The 12,804-nt window shown below is 51.7% G+C and overlaps 4 protein-coding genes across 4 annotated transcripts; 3 read left to right on the top strand and 1 right to left on the bottom strand.

Annotated features, from left to right (window-relative positions):
- Window positions 1-1,912: 1,912 nt before the first annotated feature.
- On the top strand, window positions 1,913-3,110 carry ALTATR162_LOCUS1957 (uncharacterized protein; the record flags this gene model as incomplete). The annotated part of the gene is made up of 3 exons (XM_043309559.1): window positions 1,913-2,048; window positions 2,098-2,557; window positions 2,609-3,110. The coding sequence occupies 3 exons, from the start codon at window positions 1,913-1,915 to the stop codon at window positions 3,108-3,110; spliced, it is 1,098 nt and encodes a 365-aa protein (XP_043165494.1).
- A 689-nt stretch (window positions 3,111-3,799) lies between these two features.
- On the top strand, window positions 3,800-5,887 carry ALTATR162_LOCUS1956 (uncharacterized protein; the record flags this gene model as incomplete). The annotated part of the gene is made up of 5 exons (XM_043309558.1): window positions 3,800-3,962; window positions 4,047-4,494; window positions 4,898-5,033; window positions 5,143-5,793; window positions 5,858-5,887. 5 exons carry the CDS (start codon window positions 3,800-3,802, stop codon window positions 5,885-5,887), a joined length of 1,428 nt encoding a protein of 475 aa, XP_043165493.1.
- Window positions 5,888-6,133: 246 nt separating this feature from the next.
- ALTATR162_LOCUS1955 (uncharacterized protein) lies at window positions 6,134-9,406 on the top strand (the record flags this gene model as incomplete). Its single annotated transcript, XM_043309557.1, has 1 exon — window positions 6,134-9,406. One exon carries the CDS (start codon window positions 6,134-6,136, stop codon window positions 9,404-9,406), a length of 3,273 nt encoding a protein of 1,090 aa, XP_043165492.1.
- Window positions 9,407-9,993: 587 nt separating this feature from the next.
- ALTATR162_LOCUS1954 (uncharacterized protein) lies at window positions 9,994-12,531 on the bottom strand (the record flags this gene model as incomplete). The annotated part of the gene is made up of 5 exons (XM_043309556.1): window positions 9,994-10,363; window positions 10,415-11,668; window positions 11,715-11,836; window positions 11,884-12,215; window positions 12,276-12,531. 5 exons carry the CDS (start codon window positions 12,529-12,531, stop codon window positions 9,994-9,996), a joined length of 2,334 nt encoding a protein of 777 aa, XP_043165491.1.
- Between the last annotated feature and the right edge of the window lie 273 nt (window positions 12,532-12,804).

The raw sequence follows: 12,804 nt of genomic DNA, 5'->3' as shown, positions 1-12,804 counted from the left end.
GTCGCGTGTGTTGATGCCCACGGTGGCTGTATCATTGTCTAGTAGCGACATGACTAGAGCAACATCGTCATTGTAAGATGCAGTGTGAATGGCGGAATCGCCGTCGTGAAGTGGCCACTGTTCTACCGAGGGTGTCCCTTCTTCGTAGTAACTGTGATGAATGTCGATGTTTGCGTCATGCATATCTGGAAACGATAAAGAAGTGTTTCACGGAATGGAAAGGTGAAAAGTAAAACCTCTTATCTTTGAAAGATGAGGTTTTGTGATGAGGGGTCCTCAATCAGGAGTTCTGTATGAACAACTCTACGCCCTTAGCTTCACGCATGAGGGCGTGAACATCGCGACTTCCGTCTGCCGAAGAGCGCTCAGTCGCTCAATCAACTGGCGGAGCGCCTCTATAGATCGTATCACAGGATCCATGGTTTAGAGCGTGATCGTCGTCTAGCCTTCTGAATCACCAAGACGACTTGAACGTGTGCGCGAAAGGCGGGGCGTCTTCGTTGGCCCCAAAGTGAAGGTTCCGTCGTCATTCTGGGTACGTGCGTGGTGGCTCAAGCTTCGCTTCTCACTCAGGCTGTCTCACAACTTCGCCACCAACAACCTCACTGCATCTCATCACTTTATCCAACCGAACACTCCGGTCACTGGCTTTGCAACAAACCATCAACCTGCTGATCTTCGTTACATGCAGTCACTGTAGCATAAGGTGTTGGTGTCAAGGCAAGTGACATCAACGCCCTGCGCCCTGTTCCGACTGGTAGGCTTTCAGTGTGACCAAGAACTCCGGTTACCAGAGAAACGGCAAGACAATAATCGAATCTTGATACGGGGTAAAGTGCTTCTTCTCGAAGCTCATGCGAGCTCTCTCGCCTACGGTTGCGATCCGACGGCATGCTAGGTACCCTTAGGTACCTGTTCATGCATTTAAGAAACCCGTAGGAAGCTGCGTTTCGGACTTCCCAAGCACTCTCAGGTCTGCGTTGATCCGATCTAATATGATGCTCCCGAGTGGGGGAGTCGGAAGAGTACAGTTCGCATATAGCTTGCATTTAGGGCGAATTCGCGTGTTTCAGTCATGGTACCTGTCAATGTATCCTTCAGTTACAAACAGGCCCTGTATACTCCCCTTGATGCTTCAAGACTAACCGGCTACTATGAACCTGATGGCTCACTCAAACATCAAAAAAGTCAACATGATGTTCTCAGGGGTGTTGACGATGGATCTCGAACGGTTCTGCTTCGTAACGACCTTCAAGATTAGGTCGGGGAGTGCAAAGCCGTGCGTTCGTCCAACGCCATATTAGCAACAAGCACACAAGCTTACTTGTCCCTCAGAAGCTTGGTAAGAAAGCCCACATGCTCAGTTAGGAAAGTAAGTACCAACAAGCAGCTCGTCACATGCATCAACATGTACGGTCCCCCCGACACATCTGATTCCTTCGTTGTCCATTTTAGCGCGTTCCTCAGGGCTGTCCCAATAGCACAAATCTGTTCGACCAAGGTACATGCGCCGAGGTTAGCACGGACACGCTCTAGGTACATCTGCATCTCTGATACACTCGCCAGCCATATCTTGCGAACATATTTGTTCCTTTCCGCGCCGCAAAGATGAGCTGTGGCGGTAGTATTTGATGGTTGCCCCACCCGCAGGGCATGCGCCTAATCGGATTGCAACTGTTCGTTCTATTTCCTAATTTCAAATTCCCGACTACTTGACTCTGGCAGTCAGACGCTGGTAACTATAGTTCCTCTGGTTTTGCTATGGACTTGTCGCATTATGCCTCGCCAGATTTTCTGGCTGAAAATCGAGGCCCAACCATTCAAGCGACTGTACGTAACCTCTATGTACGAACTGTATGTGAGACATATGAGACATATACTGACTTCGTACACCTACACTCAGGCCTGTCTAATGATCATATTCTGTACTGCATTTGTTGCTTTGCGCTACTACTCTCGCTATCTCACGAGCACTGCTTTAAACACCGAAGACGTTCTTATTCCCTTTGCCTGGCTGGCTGAGATGGGTTTGTGCATCGTTAGTATTGGTACGCAATGCCTTAAGACACCGTTCACACTCACTGACACATGACCTAGTCATGGTTGAGAAAGCTAGCACCGGACGACACATGGCGTATATTCTATCAACAGATCCAGCGAAGATACCCGAACACTTCAAGGGTATCATGATTCAGGAAGTCCTACATCCAGCAGCTGTTGCCTTCCCGAAACTTGCAGTGGTGCTACTCTACTTACACATCCTTACCAACAAGTATGAGCGTCTCACTGCTAAGGCGTTGATATTTCTTATCTTCGCCACATGGCTCTCTTTCACAGTGGCCGCTATGTTTCAATGCATGCCGTTTGCTTTCAACTGGGACAAGAGCATTCCAAATGGACGGTGTTTCGACGTTCAGGTCTTCGCGAACAGCTCGAGCGTACCAAATATTGTTACTGACCTGGCTGTCCTAATACTGCCTCTTAGAACCGTGTGGTGTTTGAAGATAAGTATTGGTAGAAGAGTTGGGTTGCTATTCATATTCCTTACCGGCAGTGTGTATGTCATCTGTCATTCCCCATTCTCTGCATATAGCTAACATGTGTACAGCGGTATAGTCGCCTCTATAATCCGCACGGTCGTGTTTTCCCAGACCCTTGCAGAAGCCGGACCTCTTACAGATGTAACATGGAACCATGTCTCACTCATAAACTGGACGATGATGGAGCCTGGGATGTATCTTCTAAGCGCATGTGCTCTCTCCTTCAAACCTCTTCTCCGTTCATTCGCCAAAGCTCTACATCTTCAGGGCTTCGTTACACATACAAGGTCTACCGTTGGTGGGACAAAGAGTCATGTCAAAAAGACATTCACATCGACTCAGACGCAGCCTGAGGTCTTCGAGTTGGGGCACATCAGGAACGTCTCCGAATTTGGCAAGTTTCACCGATTGAGTGAAGGAGTGGAGAGTAACAGTACGGAGGAGTATGCCGAAAGAAGGCTTGAAGTAACTGTAACGACAACCATCGAACTGGATTCGGAAGGTAGAGTCGATGACGATCGTTGGGACCACCGTGAATTGACAAGCGACCACTTTGGGCGGGCGGTTTGATGCATTAGGCATGCAATATATACGAATAGATGCCTCAACGAGTATACGTACACTTCTGTCTTCGTCATCTACTAATAGGAAGCCATTTCGCGTAGTACAATTTCGTGGTTGAGCTCCCCTTTCGCAACTGCAGGGCCGTTGTATTGCGGAACGACACCGCTGCCGAGACCCACTCCTCTTCATACCTGCCATAGACAATAACCGCCCCCACGCCATCGGTAAGACGGCATTTTCCTGCAAGATACGAAGCATCTGTTCGGACTCCGTGCATACCGGCCCCCCAGAAGGCAGATCTTGGAAGGATCGATCGCGCGCGTGCTTAGCGTGCTGCGCACCTAACGGGAATTAACAACGTCGTCATGCATATGTCTAGATGCCTCTACCTCCACCCAAAGTGACACCAGCCAACTGAACACGCTCCATCACGACGTCATGTTGCTTATGGGGCGGCTCTCAACGAGCCACATGTGCTCGCGTCGGCGTAGACTATCCGCTGTTACTTGACCCTCTGATCTCACCGTTACGTCCACGTACATACACGAGCAGTCTATACCAAGATGTCTTCTGCCCCTCGTCTACTTGTACGCTCTGCACGAACTGTTCTACCTAGAATCCAATTTGCGACGCGCATTACAACACCTGCGAGAACTACTATTCCTCGATACTTCTCAAGTACACACATCTTCAGAATGCCGGACCAACTCAAGGCTAGCGAAGTCAACTCCAAGACTGATCCCTCCGTTGCGAAGCAGTATGACGACGAGACGCCCAAGGACCAGCAGATTAAGCAATTCTTTGAAATGGTAGATGGCAAGAAGATTTGCATGCTCAACACATACCGCAATGGTGTCGGTACGTTGCTCTCCATGTGTCCCTCCTCAAGTCGCATCCTTCCCTGTTCATTCAATGTGAACAAGAAGTAACCAACACTTCCAGGCCCTGTCGGTCGCTCCATGGCCCTCGCCCGCCGCGATGGTCCCGACTTCCTCTTCCTCGCCAACGCACACTCGCAAAAGTTCAGCGACCTGGACCAAAACAAGGAGGTCCAGATCTCCTTCCAGGACCTCAAGACCCAGGAATGGGCCTCGATTACCGGCACTGCCACAACAACCGACAATAGCGACCCCCGCATTAAGGAGGTATGGAGCCGTGGAGCTGCCGCATGGTTTGGTGACCTCGGTGACGGAAAGCACACTGGTGGCCCTGAGGATCCCCGTATGACCTTGATTGAGATCAAGAGCAAATACGTCTCGTACTACGTGACGGATGTCGGTCTTTTGGGTTACGCGAAGGAGATCATCGCTGCGAACGTCACAGGTGGCGTCGCAAACACAGGCAAGCTGAGGGAACTCAAGGAGGCGGACTTGGAGAAGGCGCGGTCCATGTAAGTGCATATGAGCACTGTTAATGTAAGGGGAATGTGTTGAGATTGTGGTAGATCTCCATCGAAGCTTTGAATGCTTGCAGATTCAGGAACAATGAGTTACTTCCCAGAGCACATAAAATGATACCAGGTGCCTCGGATACCATATCAAGAGTGTCTTGTGCGACGTTAATGTTTTCTCCTGTTGTTGAATTGTACAAACTTGAAGGAGTCTTTGAGGTATGGATAATGCACATGCACCCCGTAGGATGTGTCGACCAGCTTCCAGAGTCGGATAGCTTCGATTGGATCATGCCCCGCTTTCGTCATGACCACGACGTTTGGCAATAATGCGATCACAACCCATACCTATGGCGTCGAAGGTCGCGACGATGGCGATCGCAGCTATATAATCTCAGAGTAGACGCCAGTTGCCTGAGTATCCAAATTGCGCTACGAACTCTTCTCAGATCAAGCATATCACCACTACCATGGGCAATGATCACCCTGACGCGGACCTTCACCCTGAAGCAACGGGGCTTGCAGCAGCGACTGTCAAAGTGAGCCAATTAGCATCTCCCGCGTGTTTCCCGCTGCTGATTTGATGAGGCTCATGCTGCAGACTGCCCACTGAAACTGTATTCAGGATGGTTTTGCCCTTTTGTGCAGCGCGTCTGGATTGCGCTAGAGGAGAAGGGTATACAGTATCAGTACATTGAAGTCAACCCATACCACAAGCCAAAGTCTCTATTGGATCTCAATCCGCGCGGCTTAGTTCCAACGCTACAGTACCAAAACAAGCCACTCTACGAGAGTACTGTCCTCTGCGAGTTCCTCGAGGAAGCGTACCCTCAGCACACACCGCACCTCATGTCCACGGATCCATACGAGAGAGCCAGAACGAGGATCTGGACGGACTATGTGGGTAGTCGCATCATCCCTGCGTATCACCGCTTTCTGCAACATCAAGGCGATGGCTTGGAAGAGAAGCAAAAAGAGTTCTTGAATCACCTCAAGGAGTTTACGCGCGAGATGGATGCCGAGGGGCCATTCTTTTCGGGCAAAGACTTTCAACTCATCGATATTGTCATCGCGCCATGGGCAAATCGACTCTGGGTGTTTGATCACTTCAAGGGTGGTTCGGGTATCCCTGATGAGGGCAAAGGCGGGGAGGATGAGGAGGTCTGGAAGAGGTTTCGGAAGTGGCTGTCTGCTGTTGAGAACAGGAAGAGTGTCAAGGAAACGCTAAGCGAGAGGCAGCATTACCTGCCTATCTACCAGCGTTATGCGGAGGATAGAGCGCAGTCTGAGGCGGCAAAGGTAAGCAATGTGCTTGCGCGAGTTGCACGTGAGACATATACTGACTTGGTACACGTATATTTAGGCCATCAGAGCTGGTCGAGGGATTCCGTAGGTCTACTGTATGCTATGGACGTGCCTTATGCAGAGTGACGTCAAGTTCGTGATGGTCGTTCAGTTGTTTCCGTGGTGTTGTTGCCTGGGTGATGATGTTGATAAACGGGACCCACCTCCCGCGCCACAACCGGCTAAGCGTCAACCCACCCAATTGATCCTAAACTCCCTTGGACGAGGATTCCTCACAACCTATGCGCCGGCGCTCCCAACATTGCCAGTAATTTCGAAATTATCATCCGTCAATATGTACGGATATACGGCGGGCACACCCTGCCCAGCGCCCTATTCATCTACCAGCAGCTATTACAGCGGCTATGCGAGCCACTACGCGCCGACCTATTACGACGAGAACAACACGACCACAAACCTCGAATACACAACCGAACTGAAGCCCACTCGCCAGGCAAAGCCGCGACGACCAATGCGCAACACGCACAAGCCTGCCTTCAACCCATCGCTGGATATCTTCGAGGATGTGGCACAGGAGGAGGAACAGCAACAAGCAGAGTTTGAGGTCAAGAGGAGGAGCCGCGCGAGCGTTGTTCCTGCGGCTGTCAGGACAAAGAAGAGCACTATACTTGCGCATCCAGCACAGAGGATACCCAAGCCGGTTGCGCCTGTCCAGGAACCGCAGCATGAGAGGCTGCACCGAAGACGTGTCGCGCAAATACCTAGCGACAAGCATGCGACAGACGTCGATGCGACAGTGCAGCTACGGGAACATGTTCTGGAGAAAAAAGAGCTCAAGAAGCAGGCCCCTAGGAAGGACTTGCGACGCAGGACCATTTACATTCCGTCCGATGACACGTCCGTCTTCACTATCCACCCAGGACAGCCTACACATGCGTCGCGCAACGTTCGGGAGACCTCGCCAGACATCGGACTGGATCTAGTTACATTGTCCGAGGAAGAAGGAAACAACCTGATGCCGGCGTTGAAGAGGGACAAGAAGGTACCGCGCAAGTCTCTCGCTGCACCACCGAAGCGAGGTCCTTTGAGCACGACATCGCGATCATCACAGAGCTCATCCTTCTCGAGCGACATTGTGGGCTCAGGCGGCGGGAAAGAGAACGTGCCACCAGGAACCGACGCCATTGAGAACAAGAAGATCGGTACACACATCGAAATCAACTTTACCAAGGCAGATGCAAAGAAGCCCGCCACAAAGGCCCCCAAGGTCCACTTCAATGCTCCCAAAGAACCCGAACGGATACTACACACCAAGAAACGGCCAGAGGGCTCACAGAAACGACCACGATCGCACGTGGCTCAAGACGAGATGCCAGCGAAGGCACTCAAGGCAAGAGCAGACGGCACCGCTTCTGCCGCAAGTAGTAGGGCATCTTTGAGGACAACCATCAAGACTGAACGAGCGAAACTGGCCAAGGCCAAGCGCGCACCGCTTTCCTCTTCGCCGTTTCATACCGATAAATCTCCACCCACAGCACTGCGCCGTCAGAAGACTGGAAGCGTAGCAAGCAGCATCACCATGCTACACGAAGTGGGCCAACGACCGCAATCACGAGAGAAGTACCCAGTACTACAGGAAGACCTGGCACAGCCAGAGTTGTACGAAGACAACTGGCTTACCTACCAAGAAGTCGCCATTACACAGCTTCTAAACTCAGTCTTTGACTCTGCGAGCAAAGACCCAAACGCTGAACAGAGCCCTGAGGACATGCGCAAGAAGATGCTTGCCATATACCACGACCCCACAATGCCCTCACTGCACAAACGATTACAAGCTTCACTTCAATTTGGTGCGCTGAGCATACCGAAGGATCTCCTAGCTCAGACGCTCAGGCTCAAGGACGATGTTGGCCTGCGCAAGAAGTTCCTCAACCTATGGACTAAGTCGTACGACCTGAACGCACTACGTGCTGCAGCTGAGACTATTGTTGGCCGCCAAATTACAACGCCCTGCCGACTATCCACTGGTTCAACATGCTCGGATGATGGATCTCGTCAGTATCGCGCAGAACGCCGGGCTATTGAGAGCTTTCTGTCCGCCTTTCTCATCAAGAACGAGGATGCTGTTCGCGTCAAATCCGGAGGCGGCAGCATTGCTAGCCTTACACGCGGCGACGATGACTTCGGTTCCCAAGGCTGGTCGTGGCGTCGTACCGCATTGCGAAGTCTGATGCTGATTCTGGTCCTCGATCAAGCGAAGATGACGGATGCTTTACCCGGATGCCTATTCCAAACGACGTCACCCTATAAAACGTCTGTTGAGATCCTGCACCAGTTATCCAAGATGCTGCTCTCTTCACATGGTGATATCACTCGACCGCTAAGCCATCTCAACTACAAGGTCGAACATGTTCAGTATCCACTACAGGAGTACACCTACCAGATCGACAACATCGCCATCGATCTCCGTGATGGGATCGCACTCACTCGTCTCGTAGAGTTACTTCTTTACCCATCAACCGTCCTCACTACGCAACAGGAGGACACCGTTACTCTCAGCCTACCCAGCGGGGAGCTTCTCAACAGCTCTCTCGATTCCTCGCACAAGGACACTTGGGTCCTCTCCCAGCACCTCAAATATCCAGCCATTGGCCGTCCCCAGAAGGTCTACAATGTTCAGATTGCCTTGGCTGCATTGAGTCATGTCCCGGGCATGCCCAGTGCGGCAGTCAGCGGTATCAGAGCTGAAGACATTGTTGACGGGCACCGCGAGAAGACACTTTCACTTCTTTGGTCTCTTGTCGGCAAGTGTGGTCTTGGAAGTCTTGTCGACTGGCCGCAGCTTGTTAAGGAGACGGATCGCTTCCGCAATCAATGGTACAGGGCGCGGGATAGCTATGAGGGACGAGTCCTCGATTCCGAGGACGAAGAGGACGAGACGACTGAGCTACATGGCATGGCATACCACAAGCGGCTCCTACTTTCTTGGTCCCGCTCCATTGCTCGCCTTCATGGCCTGCGTGTTGCAAATCTGACGACAAGCTTTGCAGACCCAAAGGTCCTAGAGGTTATCGTTGATACCTACTTGCCATCGAATCTTACCACCTCCGCTGAAGGAAACGAGCGATTGGGGCTAGCAGCAAAACTCAAGGTTGTCGGCTGCTCCACTTCATTCATTGCGCTTTTCACGCCACAGCACACCACAGCTCGCTCCATTCCAAGTCGGGACTTCACCCTTCTTACTCTATCTTTCCTGGCAAGTCGACTATTGCCGCTTGCACGCACACACCGTGCTGCTTCTACTATCCAATCGGCTTTCCGCCGTTTCCTACTCCGCCGCCAGATCAGCACTCGCATTCAAGCAATGAAGATAGCGCATGACTGTGCAGTAGTGGCGCAAGCTCGACAGGAGATGGTCGATGCTGCCACTGTGATTCAGAGACGTTGGAAGGCAATCCAAGATACCCGACACAAGCAACTTGAAAGCGACGTCTTGGCTTTCCAAGCCCTGGCCAGGGGTTGGGCAATCAGGCGGTGGGTCCGACGTATCACTGCTGGTCGAGTCGGCGGAAAGGAGAAAGTCAGGAGGGTCAGGGGTGGATGGTAATCGACCAATACGACAGACGAGTAGTAGAGATTTCAAGCACCGTAGGCGAACGGGCTACGAACGAACCCAGGGGGAAGTTGGGAAGTTGAGAATGAATGTTTAACGACGGAGTTGGTTATTTTATTGTTTTGCGTGGGGCGTTTCCCCTACCTGCACGGCGTTGCAATATGCTTTCATCCTTCATCGCGATCGCTAGATACCACTTACAGATTGTCTGTCTCGTTTGAATTATCATACCTTTTCGGTTTAGCACTCTACTTCTGCTCTACTTCGTCAGTGCGGTAGTGAATGTGTGGGTGCTAACATTTCCAATCAAAGTGCAGGTTTCTTAGAAACGTAACAGAGACGGGAAATGGGAACAAACATCCTTCATGTTCGCTCTACCACATCACGGTATTCGGATGACACGCGTCACAGAGAGCAACTGTTGCTTATACGTTCTTATTTGAGATTGTGCATGCGATGAAACAGTCATAGACTGAAGCTACACAGGCACTCCGTTTCTTCTTTGCACCTTCATCAAATCGTATCTTCATACCTCATACGCCTTCCCATGCATCTAGCTGATATCCTTTCACATTTGGAACTTAGACCTTGTTCTCGATGCTGCGCTCGTCCCTCAACTTGACTAGCTTCTCTATCGCCTCATCAAGCGGCACAATAACACCACGCTGCTGTGTCTCCTGGTCGTCACGGTTCCTCCAGTTCACAGCTCTGGCCTCTTGTTCCTCAGCACCGACGACCATGATGAAGTTGTAGAGGGCAAGTTGCGCTGTACGGATCTTCTTTTGCATGGTATTGCCGCTGATGTCAATGTCGGCGTGGAGATGGCGTTTGCGGAGGGCGGCTTGCACTTCCTTGACGTAGTCATTTGCGCCTGGCATGACGGGGATGACCATGACTTGGCGAGGAGAGAGCCAGAAAGGCCATCGACCAGCGAAGTGCTCTGTCAAGATACTACTCTTGTTAGCAAGCATACTTGATTGTTCTAGCGGGGATAAAGCTTACGCGATGAATCGCTCAAACGATCCATAGATAGCGCGATGAATCATAACAGGACGAGCGTAGCCTGGTTGTGGTTCTTTGATCTTCTTGGGGATGGTGACATCAGCGCCTTCCAGCTTCTCCTTCTTCTGCTCGATATGTTCGCCTTCCTGTGGTTGGTCCTTGGATTTTGTAGGAATGACCTCAGATGTCATGTACTCAAGCTCAAACTGGTTGGGTAGTTGGAAATCAAGTTGAATGGTGGCGCACTGGAATTCGCGCTTCAAAGCGTCAGAGATGGTGATGTCGATCTTGGGCCCGTAGAAGGCACCGTCACCAGGGTTCAGCTCCCAAGCGCCACCACCGGCAGCTGTGAAGTCATTCAGAGCGTCAGTCAGCTTGGCCTCTGCCTTGTTCCATGTATCAATATCGCCAAGGAAGCCCTCTGGACGTGTACTCAGCTTCAATTTGAATGTGAAGCCGAACTTGCCATAAACCGCCTTGAGGAAGTCGAAGAGTGCGAATATCTCCTCTGTGATTTGGTCTTGAGTACAGAATACGTGAGTGTCGTCCTGTTGGAACCGGCGAACTCGCGTAAGTCCAGTGAGCGCACCGCTAGCCTCGTTCCGATGTAAGATCCCGAAGTCGGCCATGCGAATGGGCAATTCTCTGTAACTTCGCTCGCGGTGCTTGAAGATCAGACAGTGGCCAGGGCAGTTCATGGGCTTCAGCGCCCACTTCTCCTTCTCAACGTCAAAAGTGAACATGTCTTCGGCATAATGCTGCCAGTGACCGGAGATCTTCCACAGCGCTGAGTTGTACATGTTTGGTGATGCTACCTCCTGGTACCCACGGTTCCAGTACTCCTCGCGCAGGAACGCCTGCAGTGTGTTGTAGATGATTTGACCGTGTGGGAGGAAAAAACAGGAACCCGGGCTGTACTCGTGGAAGAAGAAGAGCTCTTGTTCTTTTCCAATCTTGCGGTGGTCTCGCTTGGCGGCCTCCTCGAGGAACTTGAGATGGGCCTGCATCGCGTCTTTGTCAGGGAATGACACACCGTAGATACGTTGTAAGCTGTCGTTCTTGGCATCACCCAAGAAGTATGACGCCGAGTTCTTCATGACCTTGAACTGCTTTATCCGTCCGGTGTGTGGTACGTGTGGTCCTCGGCACAGATCGATCAGTGGTCCATTGCGGTACACGGTAGTGAAGGTGCCGTCCGCGATTTTGTCCTTGATGATGTGCTGCTTGTATTTGTTCGACTTGAACATCTCGAGCCTGGACAGGTCAGAACAGACGCTTAGGTATAGAACATCAAGCTTACAGGTCGTCTTTGGAGAGAGTCAAGCGCTGGAACGGCTGCTTCTCCTTGACAATAGAGTTGACGATGGTCTCGAGCGGCTTGTGATCGGCGGGGTCGACTGCAGCGTTATCTGGAAGAGCCATCTGTTATACGATTAGTTGGGCTCGTCAGTCAGTAGAGCCGAACTGACCTCGTAGTAGAAACCATCCTCAATTGGAGGTCCAATGCAAAGGTCGCAACCGAATCTGCGTTCCGATGCTTCTCCCAGGATATGTGCGCTCGAGTGCCAGAAGACCTTCTTGCCCTCGGGATCGTCGAAGGGCAGGAGCTCGAGCTTACAGCTCTTCTCCAAAGGTCGCTCCAGATCCCATAGTGTCTCGTCTGGTGTGCCCTTGTCCAGACGCGCGACGACGGTGCGCTCGAAAAGGCTCTTCGCAATGTTTCGCGCAATGTCGGCGGGACTGGTGACCCATGACTCTCCTTCGATGTTCTTGCCGTCCTCGAGTGTAATAGTGATCTTCTCTACAAGGCGCGATAGGTCAGTACTGTAGGAAGATTATCGTCATGGAGTGGTGAGCGTACCGCGAGGCTTCTGAGCAATCTCCTCGTCGTATTTGGCCTTGAGCTTCTCGAAGATCTGAATGCGGTGGTCGATAAAGGCTGGCGCAGGGTCGAGCATCAAAGGACGACCGTCACCAGCATCTCCCTTGGCCTTCTTCTCTTTCTTGGGTTTCGGGGCCTTGTTTTCCTTCTGCTGGACTTTCTGCTCGGCAGCTACGGACAGGTTCTTGACGCCCTCGACAGCCGAGTTGACTGCATCTTTGACTGCGTCGGCCATGTTGATGTTGTTGATGTTGTTGTTGTTGTTGTTGTTGTCGTCGAGTCTGAAGCGCGTTCGGCGGGGTTATAGAAGTTGTGACTCAGTCGTATGCGAGGTGTTGCAACCCGGGAGCGTGGCGGAGGTGCGGTGACTCTGAGTTGAATGCGGAGGCTGCAATGATTCTGGGCCGGTGTGAAAAGCCAAGTCCGGAAGCACTGTAACGTCCAACTCAATCACAATGCCAAAAAGAAGCGCGCGCACGACAGCCCACTTAGCCTTTAGCAGGGCGCA

The sequence above is a fragment of the Alternaria atra genome (assembly GCF_907166805.1).
Source record: "Alternaria atra isolate CS162 genome assembly, contig: 21, whole genome shotgun sequence".
Taxonomy (NCBI): Eukaryota; Fungi; Ascomycota; class Dothideomycetes; order Pleosporales; family Pleosporaceae; genus Alternaria; species Alternaria atra.
Note: the sequence above shows the minus strand (reverse complement) of the source record. Positions and strands in the feature narration are given on the sequence as shown.